The sequence below is a fragment of the Pan troglodytes genome, chromosome 20, assembly GCF_028858775.2.
Source record: "Pan troglodytes isolate AG18354 chromosome 20, NHGRI_mPanTro3-v2.0_pri, whole genome shotgun sequence".
Lineage (NCBI taxonomy): Eukaryota > Metazoa > Chordata > Mammalia > Primates > Hominidae > Pan > Pan troglodytes.
The window spans coordinates 59,448,131-59,475,918 of record NC_072418.2 but is presented as its reverse complement, the minus strand read 5'-3'; the positions used below and the strand labels follow the sequence as shown (position 1 = coordinate 59,475,918).

The 27,788-nt window shown below is 40.8% G+C and overlaps 1 protein-coding gene across 5 annotated transcripts; it reads right to left on the bottom strand.

Moving 5' to 3' along the window:
• Window positions 1–483: 483 nt before the first annotated feature.
• Window positions 484–22,849, bottom strand: ZNF471 (zinc finger protein 471). Of its 5 annotated transcripts, XM_054672490.2 has the most exons (6): window positions 22,679–22,831; window positions 19,781–19,902; window positions 19,077–19,164; window positions 14,291–14,417; window positions 12,107–12,202; window positions 490–6,381 (listed from the first exon to the last, which is right to left on the bottom strand). In XM_054672490.2, the coding sequence occupies exons 3-6, from the start codon at window positions 19,107–19,109 to the stop codon at window positions 4,757–4,759; spliced, it is 1,881 nt and encodes a 626-aa protein (XP_054528465.1). In that variant the 5' UTR covers window positions 19,110–19,164; window positions 19,781–19,902; window positions 22,679–22,831; the 3' UTR covers window positions 490–4,756. The 5 variants fall into 5 exon arrangements, with proteins under 5 accessions (NP_001092815.1, XP_054528465.1, XP_054528464.1 ...); NM_001099345.3 differs by lacking the exon at window positions 19,781–19,902 and having other exon boundaries at window positions 484–6,381; window positions 22,679–22,755; XM_054672489.2 differs by lacking the exon at window positions 22,679–22,831 and having other exon boundaries at window positions 19,781–20,364.
• Window positions 22,850–27,788: the final 4,939 nt, after the last annotated feature.

Here is a 27,788-nt window from a genome sequence, read left to right as displayed (position 1 = left end):
AGTCTTGGCCAAAGGATAACTCACATTCAACTTCCCCCATGTCTCAAGGACTATCTCATTTGATTTAAATGAACCATATACAGGCTGGAAGCGGTGGCTTATGCCTGTAATCCCAGCACTTTGGGAGGCCAAGGTGGGCAGACCATGAGTCAAGAGATCGAGACTATCCTGTAGTCCCAGCTACTCAGGAGGGTGAGGCAGGAGAATCGCTTGAACCCGGGAGGTGGAGGTTGCAGTGAGCCGAGATCGCACCACTGCACTCCAGCCTGGTGACAGAGCGAGACTCCGTCTCAAAAAATAAAAACAAAAAATGAACCATGCGCAAGAAGCAACACACAAAAAAACTCATGGAATAACATGAGAGCAGCTCACCCCGCCCGCTACCAAAAACAAAACAAAACAAAAACAACAGGGAAGGAGTTCTTCTATCTGTGTGCATAGTTTCTATTTGTATTGTAAACAAAAACAACAAATAACAGATACTATGAATGCATTTTTTAAGCTTTATAAAGTTTATGTAGTTAATAACGATGTCATCATGTTAGTCATGAAATTACATCTCCGTTCATAAACTGCAAGACATCTTTGAGTAGAGATCCATCTCATTTTCCGTAACTACACAGTGATCTACTAAACTGATTTTCTGTAACTTAAGTAACCCATAACTTTACTAGCACTAAACATTTTTTCCAAATTTTTCACAATTCTGCAACACATTTGCTTATGCATCTATATTTCTGCACTTGTGCTTTTTGAGAACATAACTGACTAGGTGTAGAATTGTGGCAAAGGGTAATTATATTCAAAATGCTGACAGGTAACACCACATTGCCCTCTAAAATGGCTTTCCTCTAATTTACCCTCTCAATATATGAAAATATGGTTTCTCACATCTGCGACAATACTGGATATTATCCAAACTTCACATTCACATAAAATTTCTGCTGGTTTGTGTTGGTGGGGATGAGGACTTTTACAATCTGCACTTATCTGATCATTAGTGAGGTTGAGAACTTCTTCTATTTAACCATTTTAATTTCTTCATCCAATAAATTTTGTTGACATGCTCTGCAAGACTGTGCACCTTATCCTTGCTGCTTTCCAACAGCCCTTTTTCAAGGGCTATATCCTTTCTAATGTATGTTTAAGATATCTCTTAGCCTGTCATATGCCTTTTAACTTTGCATACAGTATCTTACGCCATGAAAAAGATTTAAATCTTCTACACAGTCCTGTCATTCTCTCTTCATGGCTTCTGGACCTTGTCCTGCTTATCAAAGACTTCCTGAACCTAAAGGCACAGAAATACTCTACATTCTCCTCTACCATCTTAACAGTTTTTCCTCTTACGTCTGTAATGAGTATAGAATGAACTTCTGTGTAAGGAGTCAAATGGGATGCTGACTTTATTTCTAGTTGGATAACTGTCAAAGACATTTAATCTCCCCCAATGATACATCGAAAACACTTTTCAAATATAAAAAACCCATGGATACGACCTTCTACAAAACCTCCCTTCTGATTCCTGCCTAATTAACACTCAACATGAATTTCAGAACTGTCAATGTAAAAGTAACTTACAGGATTACAATATTGAAACATTCATGTAGGATCATGTTATGGATCTCCATTTATTCACAGCCTCTGTTCTCCATCAGCAGAGGCTAATAATTTCCTTTTGTATATAACTAAGTAAACTCACCTATAATTTCATTTCTTTCCCCTTGGTTTAATATCAGAGTTGACTTAGCCTCATGAAAGAAGTGGAACATTTTAAGTGGTTTTTTTTAAAAAATATACTCCAGAACAACTTTACTAGTGGAACAAGTTTACTTGGAAGGTTAGAATAAATCTGTGAACCCACATGTTGAAATAGAACTATATTATTCAATTTCTTTCTTCAGTTAAACATTAGTGATTTTTTTTTACTTGACTAAATAGTCTTGTATATATTCTCCGCAGGAATTCTAATTCTTTTGTTCGTTTTATCCAGAGCTATATAGCCACTTCTTAAAACATGTTCTATGTATCAAGTCATAATTAATTTCCTCACCAACAAGGGAACACAGCCTTAATCATGATACAGCCGCTGTGATGTTTTATTATAATATTAAATGTTAAGCATACTACATGTGCTAATCACCATCTACCTTAAGATACTGTTTTAAGTTAGGCTGGTTGCCTGTAATTGCAGCCACTTGAGAATGAGGTGGGAGGGTCACTTGAGCACAGGAGTTTGAGACCACCCTGGGCAACACAGAAAGACACCATTTAAAACTTTTTTTAGCTTAAAAAAAGATACTGTTTTGGTTCCAAAATTTTTATGACTGCCATACTGCTTTCAAGAATACAGTGTTTAAAAATAATTTACATCAACTCTGAAGAATACTTATCTAACATTTACTAAGCACTTAGTATGAGTTGGTCATTTTGCTAAGCACTTTATGTACATCAAGTATTTTAACTAGAGTTTTAAGAGTAACTTAATTTGCATTTTTGAAAGGTCACTGTGGCTGTAATGTTAACTCAAAAGGGACAAAAGAGGATGAAGTTTTAGAATTCACGGGTATGCAACCCATTCAATGTGAGGACTTTTTTGCTTATCGGAGGTGGTGTATCACTAAAACTATGCACGGACTTTTTTTTTCTTAGCTCATCAGCTATTGTTAATGTTAGTGTATTGTATGTGTGGCACAAGACAATTTTTCTTCTTCCAATGTGGCCCAGGGAAGACAAAAGGTTGGACACCTGTGTAATGATTGAAATACTCCAGGTGAAATGACTGTGTTTTGGACTGGGGAACCAAAAGAAGTGGATAAATTCCAAAAATATTTAGCAGATATATCCACAGGTCTTGGTCATGTAGTGGGTGAAGAAGAGCTGGCTGCCTGAAATGAACTCACTGATGAGCAAGGTGTGCATCTTGTCTGAGGACATTTGCACATTCTTTACATTGTTAAGACCTCTCTGCAGTATGAATTCTTCCATGTAAAGCATTCAATCTGGCTGAAGGTTTTTCTTCTGTATGCTTCACGAAGTTCTCATGCTGTGTTTTTCAGCTCCATCAGGTCATTTATGTTCTTCTCTAAACTGGTTATTCTAGTTAGCAATTCCTCTAACCTTTTTTCAAGGTTCTTAGCTTCCTTGCATTGGGTTAGAACATGCTCCTTTAGCTCAGAGGAGTTTGTTATTTCCCACCTTCTGAAGCCTCCTTCTGTCAATTTGTCAAACTCATTCTCTATCCAGTTTTGTTCCCTTGCCGGCAAGGAGTTGTGATCCTTTGGAGGAGAAGAGGCATTCTGGTTTTTGGAATTTTCAGGCTTTTTGCACTGGTTTCTCCTCATCTTCGTGAATTTATCTACCTTTGGTCTTTGATGCTGGTGACCTTCAGACGGGGTTTCTGTGTGGATGTCCTTTGTTGATGTTGATTATATTCCTGTTAGTTTTCCTTCTAACAGTGAGGTCCCTCGGCTGCAGGTCTGCTGGAGTTTGCTGGAGGTCCACTCCAGACCCTGTCTGCCTGGGTATCACCAGTGGAGGATGCAGAACAGCAAAGACTGCTGCCTGTTCCTCCCTCTGGAAGCTTTGTCCCAGAGGGGCACCCACCAGATGCCAGCCAGAGCTCTCCTGTATGAGGTGTCTGTGGACCCCTGCTGGGAGATGTCTCCCCGTCAGGAGGCATGGGGGTCAGGGACCCACTTGAGGAGGCAGTCTGTCTCTTAGCAGAGCTCAAGCGCTGTGCTGGAAGAACTGCTGCTCTCTTCAGAGCTGGCAGGTAGGAATGTTTAAGTCTGCTGAAGGTGTGCCCACAGCCACCCCTTTCCCCCACGTGCTTTGTCCCAGGGAGATGAGGGTTTTATCTGCACTTTTTTTCAAAGATGCACTGCCCAGAGAGGAGGAATCTAGAGAGGCAGTCTGGCTACAGAGGCTTTGCTGAGCTGTGGAGGGCTCTGCTCAGCTGGAACTTCCCCATGGCTTTGTTTATGCTGTGAGGGGAAAACCACCCATTCAAGCTTTGGTAATGGTTGGCGCCCTTCCCCCCACCAAGCTTGATCATCCCAGGTTGACTTCAGACTGCTGTGCTGGCAGCGAGAATTCCAAGCCAGTGGATCTTAGCTTGCTGGGCTCAGTGGGCATGGGAACCACTTGGCTCCCCGGCTTCAGCCCCCTTAACAAGGGAGTAAGCGGTTCTGTTTCACTGGCATTCCAGGTGCCACTGGGCTATCAAAAAAACTCCTACAGCTAGCTTGGTGTCTGCCCGAATGGCCACCCAGTTTTGTGCTTGAAACCCAGGGCCTTGGTGGCATAGGCACCCAAGGGAATCTCCTGGTCTGTGGGTTGCGAAGACCATGGGAAAAGCGTAGTATCTGCGCCGGAGTGCACCATTCCTCATGGCACAGTCCCTCATGGCTTCCCTTGGCTAGGGGAGGGAGATCCCCGACTCCTTGCACTTCCCAGGTGAGGTTACGCCCCTCCCTGCTTCAGCTCACCCTCCGTGGGCTGCACCCACTGTCTAACCAGTCCCAATGAGATGAGCCAGGTACCTCAGCTGGAAATACAGAAAGCACCCACCTTCTGCGTTGATCTCACTGGGAACTGCAGATCAGAGCTGTTCCTATTCGGCCATCTTGCCAGCCTCCTGGCTGAAGGTTTTTCTACATTTCTTATATTTATATGTTTTTTATCCAGTGGGACATCTCTGATTAACAGTAGGGGATTGATGATAACTAAAGGCTTGGCCACATGCACTACATTCTTAAGGTTCTTCTCCAGTATGACGACTTTGATGACAAATTAAGGATAACTTTCTTCTGAATGCCTTCCCACATTCAAAACACTGATAGGGCCTTTGGCCAGTGTGGAGTCTTTGATGCTGAGCACAGGATGAGCTATCACTAAAAGCCTTTCCACATTCAGTACATTTATAGGGTTTCTCTCCAGTATGAATTCTTTGATGTTGAGTAAGATTGGAAGTTTGGCTGAAGGCTTTCCCGCATTCATTACACTCATAAGGTTTCTCTCCTGTATGAGTTTTCTGATGTTGGGCAAGGTGTGATCTCTGTTTGAAAGCATTTCCACATTCAATACATTCATAAGGCTTCTCTCCAGTATGAATTCTCTGATGAGTAGCCAGCTGTGAACTGATTCTAAAAGCTCTTCCACATTCTTTACATTCATAGGGTTTTTCACCAGTATGAATTCTCAAATGACTAACAAGGTGTACATTCTGCCTAAAGGCTTTCCCACATTCCTTGCATTCATACGGTTTCTCTCCAGAATGTACTCTTTGATGCTGAGTGAGTGATGCATGATGGCTAAAATCTTTCCCACATATATCACATTCATAAGGTTTCTCTCCTGTATGAATTCTCTGGTGTACAGTACGGGATGAACCAGAGCTGAAGGTTTTTCCACACACATCACATTTGTAAGGTTTCTCTCCTGTATGAATTCTCCTATGCAGAATAAGTCCTATGTGAACACTGAAGGCTTTCCCACAATCAATGCAATTAAAAGGCTTCTCTCCAGTATGATAACTCCTCCAGTGACGAATAAAAGATGTGTTATACCTAAAAGCCTTCCCACACTCAATACATTCATAGGGTCTTTTGCCAGTGTGACATCTCTGATGTCGAGCAAAAGACGAGCCATCACTGAAGGCTTTGCCACATTCTTTACATTCATAGGGTTTCTCTCCAGTATGAATTCTCTGATGCTGAGCAAGGTGTGCAGGCTGTCTGAAGGCTTTTCTGCATTCCTTACATTTATATGGTTTTTCTCCAGTATGAATTCTTTGATGCTGAATAAGGTGTTCACTTTGTTTGAAGGCTTTCCTACATTCTTTACATTCAAAGAGTTTCTCTCCAGTATGTGTTCTGTGATGTTGAGCAAGGTGTTGCCTTTGCTTGAAGGCTTTTCCACATTCCTCACATGCATATGGTTTTTCACCAGTATGAATTCTAAAATGAACAGTAAGGGATGAGCTATGGGTGAAGGTTTTGTCACATTCATTACATTTAAAAAGCTTCTTTCCTACATAGACTTTCTTGTGTTTTATTACCATACAATTTTTGGAGAAGCTTTTTTTATCTGATGTGTGATTATAAATACCCTCTTCTATGTTTTCCAGATGGATACATTTCCCAAATTTAGTATATTTGAATTCTGTTTCCTTAGTGATGGTTTCTTTATGAGTGATTATTTCTTTCTTGCTAAACATCTCATGACTTCCCATCTGCTTCTCAAAAAGGTCTTCCCATTTCCAATTTTCTTCAAAAGTGGAACACTCAAGTCCATAGCTTGTAATTCCCTCCATGCATGCATCATTATACATGAACTGCTTCAGAGGTAATTCCTGTGTCACATATATAGATTCCCAATCTGAAAGATATAAAAAAAAAGTGAATGTTCCCTTTATCATGGGCTACAACAAAGGAGACATTGTGAAAAAGGTAATTTAAAAATATTTAATAAATCTCACAAAACCTGTTATGTACAGGCATGTCAACTGGAAAACATGCAGGGAGACCCCAAGAAAGACAGCTCATGAAGGAACATGGGAGAGGTGACTAAGAAAGCGAAATGGGCTAGGTGTAGTGGTTTAGGCCTATAATCCCAGCACTTTAGGAGGCTGAGGTGGATTGCTTGAGCCCAGGAGTTCAAGACCAGCCTGGGCAACATGGCAAAACACCATCTCTGCAAAAAACACAAAAATTAGTCAAGCATGGTGGTACATGCCTATAGTCCCAGTTACTCAGGAGGCTGAGGTCAGAGGATCACTTGAGCCCAGGAGGTTGAGACTGCAGTGAGCCATGATTGCCCTACTGCACTCCAGCTTAGGCAACAGAGCAAGACCCTGTCTCAAAACAAAAACAAAAACAAAAACCTCAATGTAGGATGAAATCCTAGAGAAGTAGTCTGCAATGGTAATATTTCATGCCTGTATTGACCTAACAGACTATAAATTAAGCTCTCTTCATCTACTCTCTTCCACTTGTAATTGGTTTTCATATACAGTTATGTTAACTTTGTTTAAATACCAATATCGTATCACTACTGCTGCTGAAAAGTCTCTAGAGATCTCCAGTAACCATATACCCTATGGCTTGTGATTATCTTAGGATTTAGGTGAAATCCTATGGTTATCTTTTCTAAATGTGAAAATGGTGTTCCTATGAAATCATCTACATGTTTCAATACAGCAAACTCTTCAATTCTCAGAGTTCCCTGAACTTTAATCTGCATATTAAGAGATTTTCCCTTTCATCTTACTTTCAACAGCCTGGTAAAATTATCACCTCTTAGACCACCTTTTTATTAAAAAAAAAAAAAGAGGGTTTCACTCAGTTGTCCGGGCTGGAGTGCAGCGGCATGATCATGGCTCACTAACTCCTGGGCTTAAGCAATCTTCCCACCTTCTCTTGAGTAGCTAGGATTACAGGTGTGAGCCACTGCACCCAGCACCTTAAGCCACTGCTTAACAGGGTTTTACCATTTCCCCTTTTGAAGAAATGAATTTTATAATGATATGTAGGTTGATATAACTACTATTAATCACATTCTTATTTACTACCACGAGTAACTTTCTTAACTCCTGACCTAGAATATAAGTTTACAGAAGGAATAAATGTGCTTTAAAAATTATTGCAACATCGGCCAGGTGCAATGGCTCATGCCTGTAATCCCAGCACTTTGGGAGGCCAAGGCGGGCGTGTCACCTGAGGTCAGAGGTTAGAGACCAGCCTGGCCAATGTGGTGTAACCCTGTCTCTACTAAAAACACAAAATTAGCGGGGCATGGTGTCACCTGCCTGTAATCCCAGCTGCCTGGGAGGCTAAAGCAGGAGAATTGCTTGAACCCAGGAGGCATAGGTTGCAGGGAGCCAAGACTGTGCCATTGCACTCCAGCCTGGGTGACAAGAATGAAACTCCATCTCAAAAAAAAAAAAAAGAAAAAAAGAAAAAATATATTGCTACATCACTTACCATAGATAGAAGAAATCTGGGCATATATACAAAGTTATCAGTAAAATATAAAGAAATTTGTATTGAAGAGATGATACTGAGAGAAAACCTGAGGGAAAAGGTGGTTTCAAGAAAAGGCAAAGGAAGTGCTTTCCTTTTCTATGTCATCCATAGCAAATCATCGACTAATCCAATATTTCCTAAGCAATTATACATTATGCACTAAGCATTTGTGATATCAAAGTAATGAAGGAATTGTTCTTGAAAAGTTTAGAAAGTAATTTAGGAAGACAAGACAAACAAAAAAAGTTTTGAGAAGATAATACAAAACATAATCAAGTGTGAGATAAAGATTAAATTGTTATAAAAGTTCAGAGATGGGAGAGATCAAATCCACTAGAGCAGTCAAGAAAGGTTTTGAGGTATTAACATGCTTTGTAGTCCAGGTCTTCACGGTATCAGGAATATCCAGTGTCTTGAATAACTTGGGTTGCTATAACAAAATAGTCTTGTGTCACTTAATGATGGAGAAATGCTCTGAGAAATGCATCATTATGGATGGGCAATTACAGAGCGTACTTATACAAACCTCGATGGATGGTGTAGCCTGCTGCACACTTAGGCTATATGGCCTACTGCTCCTGGTCTACAAGCCTGTACAACATGTTACCACTGAATACTATAGGCAACTGAAGCACAATGGTATTTTTGTATCTAAACGTATACAAACATAAAGAAGGTACAGTAAAGTATGCTAGGAGGACATTTTATATATATTTTTTGAGACAGGGTCCCCTCTGTCATCAGGCTGGAGTACAATGGCATGATCACGGCTCACTGCATCCTCAAACTCCTGGGCTCAAGTGATCCTCCTGCCTTAGCTTCCTGAGTAGCTGGGAGTACTAAGTGCATGCCACCATGCCCAGCTAATTTTTTATTTTTAGTAGGGATGAGGTCTTGCTGTTGCCCAGGCTGGTCTGGAACTCCTCCTGAAGCAATCCTCCCACCTCAGCCTCTCAAAGTGCTGCGATTATAGGTGTGAGCTACCATGCCCAGCAATAGAAGAGTTGTTTTTTTTTTGAGACAGAGTCTCGCTCTGTTGCCCAGGCTGGAGTGCAGTGGCGCAATCTCGGCTCACTGCAAGTTCTGCCTCCCGGGTTCATGCCATTCTCCTGCCTCAGCCTCTCGAGTAGCTGGGACTACAGGCACATGCCACCACGCCCAGCTAATTTTTTTGTATTTTTAATAGAGACGGGGTTTCACCATGTTAGCCAGGATGGTCTCAATCTCCTGACCTCGTGATCTGCCTGCCTGGGCCTCCCAAAGTGCTGGGATTATGGGCATGAGCCACCATGCCTAGCCAGAAGAGATTTTTTAAAAGTTATACCTGTATAGGGCAGCTCCATCATAATCTTGTGTGACTGTCTTATATGCAGTCCATAATGGATAGATACATTGTTTATGTGGCCCATGACTGTACCACATAGTGGGTAGCTTATTGATGTGGTTTGGCTGTGTCCCCACACAAATCTCATCTTGAATTGTAGTAATACCCACATGTCAAGGGTGGGGCCAGGTGGAGATAATTCAATCATGGGAGCAGTTTCCCCCATACTGTTCACTGGCAGTGAATAAGTCTCACGAGATCTGATGGTTTTGTAAATGGGAGTCCCCCTGCACAAGCTCTCTCCTGACTGCCACCATGTAAGAAGTGACTTTGCTCCTCCTTTGCTTTCTGCCATGACTGTCAGGGCTCCCCAGCCATGTGGCACTAAAAGTCAATTAAACCTCTTTCCTTTATAAACTACCCAGTCTCAGGTATGTCTTTATTAGCAGCTTGAGAACAGACTAATACACTTACAAACAACACTTATAACTAAACAGACTAATACACTTATAAAAAATTAGCCGGCCATGGCTAATTTATTTCTCACAGATCTGCAGACTGGGAAATCCAAGATCAAGGCCCATGGCATGGGCTGGCTTTCTCACAGATGGTGCCTTCTTCCTGTTTCCTCACACAATGGAAGGGGCAAGGAAGCTCCTTTGGGCCTTTTATAAAGGTAATAATCCCACTCATGAGCCCTCATGACCTAATCACCTCCCAAGGTCCCCACCTACCACCAGCACTCTAGAGAAGATGATTTCAACATGAATTTCAGGGGCACACAGACATTCAGACCAAGGCACCCCTGCTTCAAGAACTGAGGCAATGTGGGGTTAATGAACTAATCACCTATAATTTTTCCTACGTAGACAGACTGAAGAGAACAATACTAGAAAAAGACACAGAATGCTGAGTCCATCATCTACTGTTTTCTCACATTTTACTTTTTTGTCACATGAAGATTGTCTTCAACTCCAATTTCCTACAGAGAGCCATGGTTGTTCCTCACTTCCTGGCCTTTTTTAACAGACACTAAGATATCTTATGCATACAATAATACTTTTATCTACACATTGACTCAGCATCCCACCAGACTTATAGCTTCTTCCTTTTCCCCCTTTCCCTTCTTCCACTTGTTCTTCACAGGGCCAATTATCAGGAAAGTTCTTTTCTGTTTCTCTATTTGAGGCAGATGGCATCTTCATACAAAACCAAAGTATAAAGTGCATCCAAGCAGGGTCTATTTCCCTTCTGATGTGTGAGTATAGTCATCCCTCCTTATCCACAGTGGATACATTTCAAGACCCAGTGGATGTCAGAAACCTGGAATGATACTGAACCCTATATTCACTACACACAACAGATCTGAAAAGCTAGACGAGACTAAGAGACTAAAAGGCAGGTAGGGCATACAGCATGGATGTGCTAGACAAAGGGATGATTCATGATCTGGGCAGGACAGAACAGAAAGGTGCAAGACTTCATCATATAACTCAGAATGGTGCACAATTTAAAACATATAAATTGTTTACTTCTGGAATTTTCCATTTAATATTTTTGGACAGTGGTGGACTGTGGGTAACAAACTGCAGAAGGCAAAACCTTGAATAGGGGGACTATTGTATTTGGAGGACACGGGAAATTTAGGATCCAAATTATTCCAAAAGATCAAACACTGTTACAGAAGGGAAAGGAGAATGCTTTAAGCCATAATTGTAAGGGCATATATTGATATGCCCTTTTCTTTTGGAACTTTAATTTCAGTGGGAGAGGCAGAATATAAGCATTAAACATAAGCAAGTTAATTGTAGGCTTTCCTGAGTGTTAGAAAGAAAATAAACAGTGGCTTGGTGGACAGTTATTGGGTTGGGATGGGGAAATGTTCATCACATAAGGTGGTTAGGGAAGGCCTCTGATGAGATGATTTTTTAGCTCTGATTTGATATTCAGGATAGACAGACCCCAGGAGAGGAACATTCTGGGTAGAGGAAACAGGAAGTGCATATGCCTGAGTCAGTAAAAAGCTTGGTGAGTTCAGAAAAGTTGACCCTAATATGACATTTGTAAAACACAGGTGGAGCAGGCAAAAGAATGATACTGCCTGTGACTCAGAGGCAATCAGATTTGGAATTACCTCTGGAGCCATCTAGTCTCCCAAGGCTCTTGAGAGACTCAGTAGCTTGGTATACCTGTAACTCACTTGAAACATACCCTGGGTATCTCACATAATTTAGCAAACTCTGGACTAAAGTATAATGAAAAAGCTAAAAAGTAATAAAGAATGAGGTTACAGAAGTAGGAAGGAGCTGATCAGGAAGAGGCTAACAGGGTTCAGATTTTTCCTATCTGCTACAGGAAAGGAATGAAAGAGCAGCAGGGTACATTATAATTTGTAAGCAGTACCTAATTCAAGAGTTAAGAAAAGATTTAAGAAACATAGAAGTTTATATAAGTCTGTATGGCAAAGAGAAAGACGGGATGGTAAGGAGCTGGATAATGATTTTTGCAAAACAAAAATCTTAAGAGATTTAAGATTCTCTAATCTCTACAGAATATTAGTTCTTAGAGAGAAGGCAGTCAAGTGGAAGAGAAGATATTTGAGGGGCCCATGTGAAGCATAAAGTTTCAGTTTTCTCTCCAGGCCTGTAAGGCTTATGAAGAGTTTCTGAGATGCATAAGTGAGAAGGTATCACCTCTAAAAATGGCTGAGCCATTATGTCAAAAAGATTCCCCTCTCTGGTTCTTCCACACTCACCTGAGAATGGGCTTCTTGTCATCTCACTCGTCATCTCCCAAGGCTCTCTCCCTTGCTCCAATAAGGAGATCACATATGGCTTAGAAATGCAAAGACCTACATATAAAAAAAAGACATGAAAATTGGTCATGTTTTGGGTTATTTCAGAACTAAAAGCCAGTACCTTAATTCTGGTGGAATGATATAGTAGGAATACTAGATAAGAGATAAAGCACATCTGAAGGACAGACTACATAAAACTCTGGAATAGCCTAGTAAGACTGCTAACAGTTAACTCTGTGAACTATTTTATGAGGGGCTTGAGGGCAGAAATTTAGCCCAACATTTTCTGAATATTATCACACAGTAGTAAATGAGGTATTTTAAAAGGTCTCTAGAAACAGTTTGAAGTTTTGAGATAATTGCCTGCTTTAGAAAAAAATCAATACTCTTTAGGGGAATATGACAGAATCCAGAGGCTCTACAATGTTGTATTTACAGTATACATGATAAAATTCAAAATTACTTGACATAAGAAAAGGAAAAAGTGAATCATGCCCATTAGAAAAAGCAAGCAATAGACGCTCACACTGCAATAACGAAGAAGAAATAGCACATGATTTTAAAACAGCTATTATTATATCAATACTTAAGAATATAAAGGCAAATATGCTTGAAATAAATGTACACACAGGATATCTCAGAAACGAAACTACAAGAAGAACCAAATAAATATTATATAATTCAACAAATATAACATCTGAAACTTAAAAATTCACTAGATGCACCTAACCAAACATTGAGGGTAAGGATAGAGTCAGGGAATTTGACTATGAATCAACAGAAATTATCCAATCTGAGCTGGGCACAGTGGCTTACGCCTGTAATCCCAGCACTTTGGGATGCTGAGGTAGGCGGATCACCTGAGGTCAGGAGTTCAAGACCAACCTGAGCAGCATAGTGAAACCCTGTCTCTATTAAAAATACAAAAATTAGGTCGGGTGCAGTAGCTCACACCTGTAATCCCAGCACTTTGGGAGGCTGAGGCGGGCAGATCACGAGGTCAGGAGATCAAGACCATCCTGGCTAACATGGTGAAACCCCATCTCTACTAAAAAAATACAAAAAAATTAGCCAGGTGTGGTGGCGGGCACCTGTAGTCCCAGCTACTCAGGAGGCTGAGGCAGGAGAATGGCGTGAACCCAGCAGGCGGAGCTTGCAGTGAGCCGAGATGGTGCCACTGCACTCCAGCCTGGGTGACAGAGCGAGACTCCGTCTCAAAAAAAAAAAAAAAAAAAAAAAATTAGCTGGGTGTGGTGGTGGGCACCTGTAATCCAGCTACTTGGAAGGCTAAGGCAGGAGAATTGCTTGAACCTGGGAGGTGGTGGGCCAAGATTGCGCCACTGCCCTCCAGCCTGGGCAACAGAGCAAGACTGTCTCCAAAAAAAAAAAAAAAAAAAAAAAAAAACAGAGCGAGAGAAAAATGAAAACAGAACAAAGATTTTTAAAAGTGAAACAATCCTTAGTTACCTAGGGCACAATATCAAACAATCTAACATAGGTGTAACTGAAGTCCAAAACAGAAAAGAACAGAAAAAAAGATTTGAAGAAATAATGGCTAAAAATTTCCCAAATTTGGTTTAAGATATAAATTTAGTTTCAAGAAGCTCAATGAACCACAAGCATAATCAAAAGGGCTTCTAGAGAACAGAAAGCTAATCTAGCCAATGGGGTGGCCCCAGTGCTTAGAAGAAAGGTCCATAGGAATTTCCCTAACAGTAAGTGATCTGAAGCCATTTTCAGTTTGTGTCTTCAGTTTGTTACTTAATACAAAGATACAGATTTTAAAAGTGATATTCTGAATTTATAGTAATCTAGCTATATATTCTTTGTGAACCTTGTTGTTGTCTAGCGGTGATAGTAATTCTGTAGGAGAGAGAGAACAAGGAAACTGAGGAGACTGGTGAGATTCACATTGTGTCTTGTGTTCCCAATTGCCTTAAGGGTGTATGCATGGAATATTTGATATTCTCCAAATTCACTAACTCTAAATCTCAAGTTTTCTTCAGTCCCTCAATATCCTCTGTTTCTCAGATTCCATTCCCAAATTCCATTCTGACCTACATATAATAAAAGCAAATTTAATAATATATAGACAAAAAAGTTCCTTAAAGGTAGATTATGCAGGAGGGAAAAGATCCTCACCAAGTGATACCAGGCTCTGATAGTTCTCCAACATCATACTCCTGTATAAACGCTTCTGAGCAGGGTTCATCCATTGCCATTCTTCCTGGGAAAAATCTATTGCCACATCCTTGAATGTCACTAAGTCCTGAAGTGACAAATATATTCTTAACCAACCAATGCTCATGTCCAAAGATAACTCTGAGTTGATCCAAAGTGTCTCTACTTTAGGTGAGAAATAACTCATAGGAGAGAAAAAACATAAATAGGAAGATCCAAGCCAAAACAGTACTTATGGAAGTGTTTAACTGCATTGGGTACAATGGGGCCAATCGATTCCGAACATAGGGAAATATGGGTGCATAACTACAAGGCAGTGAAGACGGCTTCAAGGGAGAACACACACCTGTGTTGAATCTTCAGAAGCATAAAAGGAATATCTAAATTGATATTTTTCAAATGATACTCCATGGGATCCAAGTTTTATTGGCAGGGGCTGGAGAAAGGCATTGAACTAATGTGGCTGATTTTTCTTAAATAATAAAAACATGTTTAAGAATGCAATTTTCTTAGGTCTGCATCAGTGAATACTGTGTTTTCCACCCACGGTTGGTAGAACCCACAGTTGCAGAACAAAATGAAATTGAAGTTATAACTTTTAAATATTCTTAGAGAAAAATTAATGACCAGTTATAATCACCAGCAGCTTGTAAGAAATTTTAAAAGTTATTGTGGGCATTTTTCACCTTCAGATTTACTTCTGTTGAAAATGAATATCTTCTTAATCTTAGTGCCTGATTTGCAAAGTTATCAAAAATATAACTAAAGACAAGGTTATGAGCACATTTTAATTCGCTTTAAACAGTAATCTCTGTATCATGTCTTTGTTCTAAAGATTAGTGTTTAAAAGCAAATTTTAAACAGATATTCAATGTACGGGACTTTAGAAGATATACATACCTTTAGGAAAATGCTTAATATATTTTTCATATAAAAGAATTACAAAATTGTTTACATTTCTCTGTGTACTCACAGTTTTACTGAATTCTAGTTTTCACCTTCTAGTGAGTTGAGAACTAAGAACCATCATTTCACATATTCTTATAAAATGAGATGTATTCCTCAATGCAAGCAAAAGGTGCTTACATTCTTTCCGATATTTAGGATAATTTTGCTGACTATTAAGGACAGAGGAGCTTTGGCTGTTCCCACAGAAAAAACTGCTTTTGATCCTGGTACTTATGGTTAATAATCTAGTATATATACTACCAGAATTTTACCAATATCTATAGAATAACTTTACATATATGTATGCATGTATATGTAGTGATTTTTTTAAACTGATAATGCTATAACCAATGAAGTAAATCCCAATGGATGGCATCTGAAGAGCTTGTAATTCTTTTTTCTTTTTAAGGAAAAAACCATTTATTGCAAGGTATCAGATAATTTATGAAATTTCCAGGAGGATTAATACTGAGTAAGTGACTAAATTAAGACTAAATAAATAAATGAGGAAAATAGGCAAATATCTCATTTAGAAGATCTTTCAAATGATTTATGTTTGCCCTTAAGGAGGTAGAACATAATTTCCCACTTCTGGAGTGTAGGTTGTGCATAGTGACTTCCTTACAAACAGTACAGTATGGAAAAGTGAGGGAAAGAAGAGTAACCTTATTATAAAGAAACCTGACAAACACTACCTCAAAGTTAATTAAGTTAACATCTATTAACATCAACAGTAATAAATCATGTTTACAGTGTGCACCCCTGATTTGATGTGATGAAAAAGGAACTTCACCTCTGCAGTCTTCCTCCCCAAAACACAGTACCCTAGTCTAATCATGAAAAAACATCAGATTTGAGACATTCTACAAAATAACTGAGTATTCCTCAAAGCTGACAAGGTCATCGATAAGCAAAGTATGAAAAACTATCACAGCTAAGAGGAGTCTTAGGAAATATGACTATTAAATGTAATGTAATTTCCTAGATAGAATCCTGGCACAGAAAAAAAACATCAGATAAAACCTAAGAAAGCCTGGCCGGGTGCAGTGGCTTACACTTATAATCCCAGCACTTTGGGAGGCCAAGGCCGGTGGATCACTTGAGGCCAGGAGCTCAAGACCAGCCTACATAGCATGGCAAGGACAACATGGCAAAACCCCACCTCTACCAAAAATACAAAAATTGGCTGTGCATGGTGGTGCATGCCTATAATCCCAGCTACTTGAGTGGCCGAGGCACGAGAATTGCTTGAACTGGAGAGGCAGGTTATAGTGTGCTATGATCCTGCCACTGCACTCCAGCCTGGGTGACAGTGAAACTCTGTCTCAAAAAAAAAAAAAAAATTAAAAAGTTAAAACAATGAAAGAAAATCTAAACTAAGCACGGACTTTAGTTACTAATAACATATCAATATTGGTTCATTAATTTTAACAAAAGTACCACACTAATGTAAAATATTAATAGGGGAAGCTTGGTGTGGTATAAGATTTCTCTATACTATCTCTGCAATTTTTCTACAAATCTAAAACTATTCTAAAAAATAAAATTTATTTTTTAAGTAAACCTTCTCAAGAGGAGGACATCAAAGCTTCAAACTATCTTTTAAAAATATATAAAGTCTAGCACTAAACCCAAAATGAGGCATTTAAGACAAAAAACAAGATACTTTTCAAAACATCAGAAAATAGAAACACATAAGAGATCCAGATAATGGAATTATCCAACAAGGATACCAAAATATTATGATAATATTTTTAAGGAGCTAAAAGGAAAGGTAGTGAATTCAGGAAGAAAATAGAAAATTACATAAAACAATTAAATAGAAATTCTAGAACTAAGTATGCAATAACAGAAGTTAAGAATTCCATTATGGGCTTAACAGGAGATTAGAGAATTAAAGAGAGAATTAAAGCATAAGTGACATATAAAACAGTGTCAATTATGTATATAATTGTAATCTTAGAAAAAGAGGAAAGTTTCAGAATATTTGTGGTTGAAAAATTTCCAAATTGATGAAAGACACCAAGCTACCCTGAACACTGATTTAAAACAAAAATAGTGAATAATGTTTACAGTCTATCAAATAAGCATGTGTGTGTGCATTTCAGGTGGTGGGGTTAATGGACTGCATCTTTATCATCTATAGTAGTAGGTTACTGGATCGTTTCTAAAACTAAAATAATCAAGAAATAGTGTATGGAACATTATTCAGGAGTATGAGGTTAAATATCAAAACTAAAGACAGTAAGTTGTATTGTGGAGATCCCAACTTACTTCTATAGGGCAAATTGGAGGGGACTAATTCTGTTGTGTATGGTGCTTGTGACTTCAGGTAGAATTTTAATGACAACATGAGGCACACAAACTCTAAAAGGTCTGTATCTTTGGAAAATTATGTTAGGTAACTCACAAAATGGTTTTAATGCTGAGGAAGACACAGATGCCCAGAATCCATGTAAATATTTTTTAATATCTCATGAACTCTGACAGCGCAAGAAAAAAAAGCAGTGTTTCAAAATTAATTTAACGTAACTTTCCATATGAAGCATATAAATTAATTAAGCATTAATTATGGACATCTGACACTCATGTATGTCATGAAAACACATTTTCCACTTAGAAAAAATGTGAGGAGGGGAATTTCACAGTGGGAGAATTAAGGATTCCTTTTTATACATTGTTTCTTATACATGTGCAATATAATATTTAAAAATTAAAAGATTAAAAGCAGAAATTCAAGTAAAACTGAGTGTAGTACAGCAACAGAACCAAATATACACAGGAATTTAGTGCATGATATAGGTGGCATTTCAAATTAGTGAGAATGAGATGAATAATTCAATTAATGCCATTGTGCCAACTTGAAAAAATAAATCTCTGCCTCACTTATTATAAATTATACATTTAATATAAAAATTTAATGTAAATTAAATGTAAAAATCTAATGTAAATTAAATTTAACATAAAAAGTTGATGTAATTTCAGCCCTACCATGATAGAAAACCACAAAAATCAAGTCTAAGCTTACCAGAAACTTAAATGTGAAGGATAAAACAAATCTTAGAAGAAAAATAGGACCTAAAGGTAGACAAAAATTTCATCAACAAGACACGAAAAATCATTAACTTTGAAGGGAAGAAAGTATTTTTGTATACACACAAAGGCATAACATAGCTCTGAATGAGATACATGGTGAGAATAACTTCTTAAAATAACTGGGAGTTAAGGGTGAAATTTGTTTGTAAATTTTGTACCATGTGAACATCTCACCTATTTAAATTTATAAAATTTGCAAAAATTAAGTAGAATAAGATTTTTCAGGTGAACGAATGAGGTTGGTAATTCATACTTAAAATGTAAAGAAAAACTTTTAAAGAATTTATCTTAAGGACATAATTAGAGATTTGGACAAAACTTCAGGTAGAGGAATAATTCCTGATGCATTCTATATATAGGAAACGCACTGCATGCACATTTAACCTGGAGCCCAACTCACTAGTACTAACATATCCACATGTATAATTCCACACAACATAAATCAAGTCTTTTCACAAGAGTCAACACTAAATTTAAAATGTACACAAGGTGGGAAGAGGAATCTCAGAGGGACCTCCATGACTTTTTATACTAAGCTATTACTCACTCATTAGGTAATTAGAGTTAAAGACAGTGGCCCCTGAGAGAAGTGGGAACTAGGCTCCTGGACTGTTAATCAGGGAATTTTCAAAAGAAAAGAAGCATTACAAAGTCCTAAACAGCAAGACTGCCTTTCATGAAGACAAAGAAAATATCCACTAACCTGGGGCATGACTTTTACTACTTCAACATTCATTTTTGCCTTCTCTTCTGGTCTTTCTCTTGAAGAACAGTGTCTTGGGAGGGCAAGGCTGAAGGAAGGGAAAGGTTAGAGAGAGATGAGGCCAGAGATGCTGCACTCCCAGAATCACTAGCCTAAAACTGTCTTCTTCTTCCCAGCTTTGGTTGATCCCACAACTGGGTATGAGCAACCTATGGCCACTGAAGGGCTATAACTCATAACGGTTTTTTTTTTTTTTCATGCTTGAGGTCCTAAATTTAATCTTTTTCAAAGAGCTACCTTCCCATTCAGATGCATTAGGTACTCTGCATAGATTAGATTATCTCGCTTTATTTTTCAAATAATCCTATAAAATAGTCATTTCCTCTATTTTACAGGTAAAGGTGGAGTCATTCTCTTCTTGGGTCTCTGCTTCATGCTTTGAAAGTCTACTGTTTGAAAATCTGGCTCCTTTCTGGGCCAGATGGATGGGGTTTTTGGGGAAAAAAAAACAAAAGAAAAAGGAAAATCTGACTCCCAAATGCCACCAGAGGCCAGGGTTATCCTCCTTCTTCACTCAATCCCCACCACTGCATCCCTGACCCACCCCCTGGCAATGTTTCACTTTCCTCACCCTGAAACGATGGAACCTTTAGCACTCAATTCTGCCACTTTCACTCTCACCTCTGTCCCAGCCCCTTGATTACCTTCCTGTCACACAGAAGTGAGGGTGTCTCCTGCTTCAGTTAGGAGCTTCAGTCACCCCAGCTTTTGCTTCTTACTGAAACCCTTGGACTGGGGACAGGAATTCTATTCCACATTTCCTATCCTGGCAACACACAATTCCAAACAGCCACACATAAAGAATCCAATCCTATCAATCTCCCAAGTAGTCTCTCCATACACAGCAGTCATACAGGGCCACAATTATGGGTATACAGGGTGACATACAAACACTAACACAGGTTTCGTGGTCACACGGAGGACACAATCACAAGCACCCCAAAACAAGCACATATACACAGTCACATTTCCATTGTCTGAGGACATGAATATAAGCACACGTGGTGATTCACCAACACCTTCACACATACCCCCAATCTTACTTCTCTCACACACACAGCTCACTGTCCCTTATCTCTGTCTCACTCACACATGCATGCTTCACAACCTCACAGAGGTTATATTTGTAAAGCTTTTTGGATAACACACCATGGTTCACATAGTTTCTCACCCATTTTGGTCTCTCACACAACCACATCACTAGTCTTTCTCTCCCTCTTTCACACATATAAACATGATGGTCTCTCATACATACACATTCAATGGTATCTTTCAAAGAGGCCTCAGTTACTCAAATGCTCCAGTGTCTCACACAGATACACAAACACACTCTGATCTCTCATATTCCAACTGCTTTATCTCATGCACACAAAATACATACTGGTCGCTCTCACTCCAATCTTTTTCATACTGTGATACACCCTCTCACAACCTACCAGTCCAGACAGAGACATACTCTAGTCTCTCACATACCCATTGGTCTCTCACACACTCACACCAACATACCCCAGTCTCTCCCAATCACTGAACTCTCAGTCTAGTCTCTTGCTTTTACTCAGACACACACATGATCTTTCTCAGACTCCAGGGAGCCTCATACTTGTTCATCTTTCACACAGACACATCTATTTCTCTCACACATTGATATACTCTGGTCTCACACTCTGGATTCTCACAATCCAGTCCCTGATAACACACTCAGGTGACAAAGAGGAAAAACAAACTGTTTCTCCTACTCTACTCACACAACACAAAACAGTTCTAAGACCAGATGTGTGGGGGTCTACACACACACACACACACACACACCAGGCAAGCAATAAGTTCTTCAGTGAATACCAGGTGGGTGACCTCTAGGGCAACCCAATTCTGACACTATCTACCTGGAGACAGCATAAGATCCCACAGGTTGAGGGCTCAGCCCTACAAAATTGCTCCCCACTTCCAATGCCAGTTGCAAACCCCAGGTTGTTTTACTTGTGCTTCTGACTAGCTATAAATCGGGGTTCCTATGACCCCCTCCTTGCGTTCAATTAATTTGCTAGGGCAGCTCACAGAACTTAGGGAAACACGTTTGTAATAATAAAGGATATTACAAAGGATGCAGGTGAAGAAATGCATAGGACAAGGTTATATAGGAAGGGGCTCATCCTACAGGAACCTCCAGTGTTCAGCTATCTGGAAGTTTGATGAACCCAGTCCTTTTGGGTTTTTATGGAAGCTTCATAATGTAGGCATGACTGGTTAAATCACTGACCACTGATGATCAGTTTAACCTGTGGCTCCCTTTCCTTTCCCTGGAGATTGAGGATGGGGCAGGTAATCCCAACCCTCTAATCCTGCCTAGATTGTTCTGGTGACCAGCCCTTACCGTGATCAACATACAGGCTGCCAGCCCACCAATCATTAGCATGCAAAAAGACACTTAATACTTTGGAGATTCCAAGGATCTTAGAAGTCGTAAGCCAGGAAACATAACTTTGTCCTATACTTTGATCGCCTCCCTCTCTCTCACAAACTCATAACAACATACCCTAGTCTCACTCTTTGGACTCTCACAGTTTAGTCTCTTTCTCTCTCTCATACACACACACCAGCCTCTCAAAGAGCCTCACATAATGACTGGTCTTTCACACACAGCCACGTGCTCATCTCTCTCACACTCACTGGTCTCACGCTATGTTGTCTCTCACACACACACGAACACACCCTGGTCTCAGTCTGTCAGACACACATAACACGGCCTCACACACTGACGGGTCTTTCACCCAAAACACCCATTTCTCACACTCACTGGTCTCCCTTTCACACATTAACACACCACAGTCTCACACTCTGTTCTTGCACAGTCCAGTCTCGCATACATGGTGATTCTTCTCTCTCTCGAACACACACCGCCCTCTCATTGAGCCTCACACACCGACCGACCGGCCTTTCACACACAGGCACACGCCCATCTCACACTCACTGGTCTCTCACACTCCATCCAGCCCGTCTCACTCTCTCACACGAATACATCCTGGTCTCACGCTCTGGACACCTGGTCTGTTACACACTTACACACCCACACACCTCGCAACCTCTCACTGAGCTTCACACGCTCCCTTTCAAATGCAGGCACATCCCTCTCTCACACTCACTGGTCTCTCACACTGGCCCGTCTCGCTCTGTCACACACGAACATACCCTGGTCTCACACTGGACTCTCGGTCTGTCACATACACACACACACAGAAACCGCACCCTCTCACGGAGCCTCACACTCTGACCGATCTTTTACACACAGGCACACCCCCATCTCTCCCACAGCTCACTCCAGTGGTCCCGCCGCCCCAAGCCGCCCCGAACGCCCAGCAGCCCCGAGCCGCGGCCTCCGCCCCGCAGACTCGAGTACGCGCGCCGCGCTGGCCTCTGGGAAATGTAGTCGTCCTGGGGACAGAGGACGCGGCTGGGCCTTCGCGACCCGCGTCGGAGCCGCCCGCCTCGCCTGCCCTTCCTGGCCCAGCCCTCGAGCTCGGACTCCCAAACCACCCAAAACAAACCCCCGGCCTCGTCTGGCACCCAGAAGCTCTCATCCGAAGGACTCCGTGAGTCGACGCTGGAACCCCCATCGCGCAGGCGCCAGCCTCTCTCCAGGGGTCGGAGAGGGGCGGAGACAAGGCGTGGCCTAGTGTTGAGGGGCTCGTCCTCGGGCTGCTGAGGGAGTGAGAGGGACCTTAGAGCAGAGCGGGCGCAGTGCGTGATTATGCGAGCCGGGCGTGGCCCAGGGTTCCGGCGGGTAAGAGCAGGAGTGTGCGCAGGCGCAAAGATTGAGCTCTCCCCCTCTCCTCGCCTAGAGACCAGAAGCGTCCCTAGTTACTAGTTCCTGGGGCCTGGGAGGGAAACGCGCGACGGCTGAGCCTTCGGTGTGAGTACGCGTGGGGCTTTGTGACGCTGTCTGTGCCTCTGTGATCGCGATGTCATTCGGAGGCGGCCTTCTGTGCCAGTCCGTGGGAGTGTCATTATCTTTCTGTGTTAAGCTTATTTTGGAATAAGACAGCGACGAGGAACCCCGACCGTGTTGTGACTCTGGCAAATTAATACCTCTTTCAGCTGCAAATGGGAATGTCACTGATCAGAGGCAGTGAATAACACGACGTTTTTGGAACCAATCTGCTAGGCTTGAACCGCGTTCCGCCCCTTAACAAAATGGAAATGGTCCCCGTTTTAGGGGACTAGCCCTGACTAGGAGAACTGTAGAATTAGTATTGGAAGGTGAGACAAATAAGGAAAAGCAATTCAGGGGGATACAGCAGAGAAAAAAAAAATCCCTGCCCTCTTATTATGTAATTTACTTTGAAGCGGAGAGAGACAAGCCACAAATTCATGAGTTAGATAAACAGTCTGATGAACAGTAAAAAGGGCTATGGAGAAATATAACTCAGAGAAGATTGTATCGTATACATTTTTTCTATTGTCTCTTATAATGTCTTAACATGTCAAAAAAACCTGTCTGCAGCAGACACCAGCCAGGTGACCGCTACTCCAATTCAATTCTGACGCTACCTGGAAAACATCAGATCCTACAGGTTAGACAGCTCAGTCCCACAAGACTGTCCCCCACTTCCCATGCCAATTCCAAACTCCAGATTGTTGTACCTGTGTTTCTGAGAGAGGTGCTATAAATTGGGGCTCCCACAGCCGGCTCCTTGGGTTCCATTAGTTTGCAGAACTCAGGGAAACATTTATGTTTACTGGTTTATTATAAAAGATATTTTAAAGGATACAAATAGCCAGATGAAGAGACATGTAGGGCAAGGTCCGAGAGAATCCCTAGTGCAGGAACTTCTGTGCCCGTGGAGTTGGGGTGCACCACCCTCCCAGCACGAGGATGTGTTTTTGTCTACCTTCTTGGAAGCCGCTTGAACTCAGGCCTTTTCGGTTTTCAAGGAGGTTTCATTATGTAGATGTGATTGATTAAATCACTGGCCACTGGCGATCAACTTAATTTTCAGCCTCTCTTTTCCCAGAAGTAGAGGGTGGAGCTGTGAGTTCCAGTCCTCTGAGCACATGGCTGGTTCCTCTGGCAACTAGCCACCACTCCCCCCAAATATTGGGATTATCTTGAGAGTTTCCAAAAATCACCTCATTAACATAAACTCGTGTGGTTGAAATACTGTCTTTCACCTTTAGGGCTCTGGAGCTGTTCTGGAGCTTTTTCAGGAACCAGGAACAAAAGGCCAGATATTTTAACAAAAGATACTTTATTGCTGTAGTCATTTAGGAAATTAAAAGAGCTGTAGGAACTGAGAGCCATGAACTGTACCTTTCTTTCTAACTCCACATTCAGTGATGTCATATTGGTAGATTGAAATCCACCACAAGGGGACTATTTACAGTATGGAAATACAGTCTACATCGCTAAAGGATGGAGATACATTCTGAGAAATGGGTTCTTAGGCAATTTCCTAAGAACCTTGTTGTGCAAACATCATAGAGTGTACTTACACAAACCTAGATGGTGTAGCCTACTACACACCCACACTCACTCAGACTGGGACAACTTAGACATACCAGTTAACTTACTGTGCACATCTTTGGGATGTGGAAGGAATCTGGAGTACCCAGAGAAAACCCATGGAGACATGGTGAGACTAGTCAGATTGTATTAGGACCCACCCTAACGACCTCATTTCAACTTAATTCACTCTGTAAAAATCCTATCTCCAAATACAGTCACATTCTGAGGTACTGGGAGTTAGGACTTCAACATGCAAAATTTGGGGCAGACAAAATTCAACCAGTAACAAGAGATTATTTTGATTCTTCTGTCCTCATTCATCCCACCAAGGAAGTAAGGGGTATTTCCATTATCATACTATATATTAAATTATCATTACATTACATATATAATGTTTTCTTTATCTAATTTTTACTTTATATATACCACATTTTTGTTCATGGGCCATCAAAGGTATTATCTCACGTAATTCTTGTAAAAATAAAATTGAATAACTAACTTTACAGTTGAAGATTTAAACAATAAGGGACTTCTTCCAAAGCCACACATCTAATAAGTTTCAAAGGTATTACTCTAATTCAAGTTTCTTCTTTCCAAATTCAGAACTCTTTCCATCCTGTAACAGTGCACTATTTTTAAGCTTAACTCCTTTCTGAAGAATATCAAATTTAACAACAGTGTTGGTGACCAGGTGAATTTGGATTACAAAATAATTTCTAGGACAGAATATGATATTCACAACTTTTGGAACTTCAGGTGAGAGTTGACCAGTTTTCCCCACAGGCTCCATGTGGTCAACGTTATTTGTTTAGAATTGGAAATGGCCTTGTATGACACAGGATCCAACTTATCCTAGCTTGGGGTCAGCTTTATTAATTCAAACAAACTCTTTTTTGTTTTGAGAAAATGCAAAGTTTGTTTAATCTCTTCAGGTTTCACAACCAGTGGTAGCATAGTGAGTTTATTCACGCCATCATGTTGAATTTTATAAAAGAATCTTACTTATGGTTGACTGCTAACATCTACTTGCTTAGTCCCTGAGATTTGCTTATATGGGACAGAGTAGGAATTCCTACAAAAAGAAAGAGAGGTCTGAAAGATAAAATTCCTGGAGTAGCACTGAGTCGGAGTCTCTGGCAGAATCCCAACAAACTCACAGTTCCTGATTTACAGCCCAGGGATTCTTAAACAGTGGTGCCCAAGTGTAGTAACATCATTTGATTGTCCAAACATTAGTTAGCCTCTTCCCTGCCTTATATTATAATGTTCTTCAGGGCAGAAATGACCCGTATCTTGTCCTCTGTTCCTTCTACAGTGTCTAAGTAGATGTCAAGCACATAGTGGGTTATCAATACACTTTGTTAAATGAATGAATTAAAGAAGGACAAGCTATAGCCAAAACTTTAATGGGAGTTTGATGTTTTTTGCCTTTTGCAAGAATCTTGAAGCAAGAAGAATGGATACATTGATTCTTATTATCTCTCTTTTTCATTTAAGATTGTTTACCTAGTGAGAAATCCCAGAGATGTAGTTACTTTTGGTTATTATTTCTGGAGAATAATGAGGATGGTCAAAAATACGGAGTCATTTAAATAATATTTGGAATGGTTTCTTCAAGGATATGGTGAGTCTGACTCTAAATATGGGTTCTTGGCCAGGTGCAGTGGCTCACACCTGTAATCCTAGCACTTCGGGAGGTCGAGCTGGGAGGACTGCTTCAGCTCAGGAGTTTGAGACTGGCCTGGGCAAAATGGTAAGACCTCGTCTCTTCTAAAAATCAAAAAAATTAGCTGGACATGCTGGCCCATGCCTGCAGTCCCAGCTGCTCAGGTGGCTGAAGTGGGAGGATTGCTAGAGCCCAGGAATTCAAGGCTGCAGTGAGCCATAGTCACACCACTGCACTCCAGCCTGGACAACAGAGCAAGACCCTGTCTCAAAAAAAAAATGGATTCTTCCAGGTGCAGTGGCTCACGCCTGTAATCCCAGCACTTTGGGAGGCCGAAGCAGGAGAATCACCTGAGGTCAGGAGTTCGAGACCAGCCTGACCAACATGGAGAAACCCTGTCTCTACTAAAAATACAAAATTAGCCGGGCGTGGTGGCTCATGCCTGTAATCCCAGCTATGGGAGGCTGAGGCGGGAGAATCGCTTGAATCTGGGAGGCGGAGGTTGTGGTGAGCCGAGATCACGCCACTGAACTCCAGCCTGGGCAGCAAGAGCAAAACTCTGTCTCAAAAAAAAAAGGATTCTTGAAGGGGTAGTGGAGTTTCTGCACCTCAACAGGTATTACTGTCTCACAGTTTAAATGAATGTTGCCATCTAAACTTCTAAGTGTTGTTAAATATCCAATACCTCCAGTTAGCAACAGAAGCTCAGTCAATGTGCTTTGTCCATACAAATTATTCTAAGTATTATGAACATTAAAAAAGATAACTTATGACATTCAAAATAAGAGGAGTGTAATTCACACTACACTGAGATACCATTTCTTACCTATCATACTGAGAAGTGTATTCATTTTTTTAATCTCCGCTGTAACAAATTACCACAAACATAGCAGTTAAAGCAAAACAAAACAAAAAATTACCTTATGTTGTGTAGTTCAGAATTCCAAAATATACTTTATGAGCTAAAATTAATGTCAGGGCCTAGCTGCCTGCCATTCCTGAGGCTCCAGGAGAGAATCTACTTCTTGCCTTTGCTGGCTTCAAGAGCAGTGGTCCTCAACCATTTTAGCACCAGGGATGGGTTTTCTGGAAGATGGGTGGGGCAATGGTTTCAAGGTGAAACTGTTCCACTTCAGGTCATCAAGCATTAGTTAGATTCTCATAAGAAGCGTTCAGCCTAGATCCCTCACAGCGCAGTTCACAATAGGGTTCATGCTCCGGTGAGAATATGCTGCCACTCATCTCACAGGAAGCAGAGCTCAGGCGGTGACGTTCGCTCGCTGCTCAACTCCTTCTGTGTGGCCTAGTTTCTAACAAGTCACAGATTGGTACCGGTCTGCGGCCCAGGGGTTGGGGACTCCTGTTCTACAGGCTGCCCTCATTTCTTGTCACAAGGCTGCATCTCTCTTGTCATCAGGTCTCCTTTGCTTCTTACACTTCAGCCTCCCTCTTATAATGACCCATGTGATTACAGTGCCTTCACCTG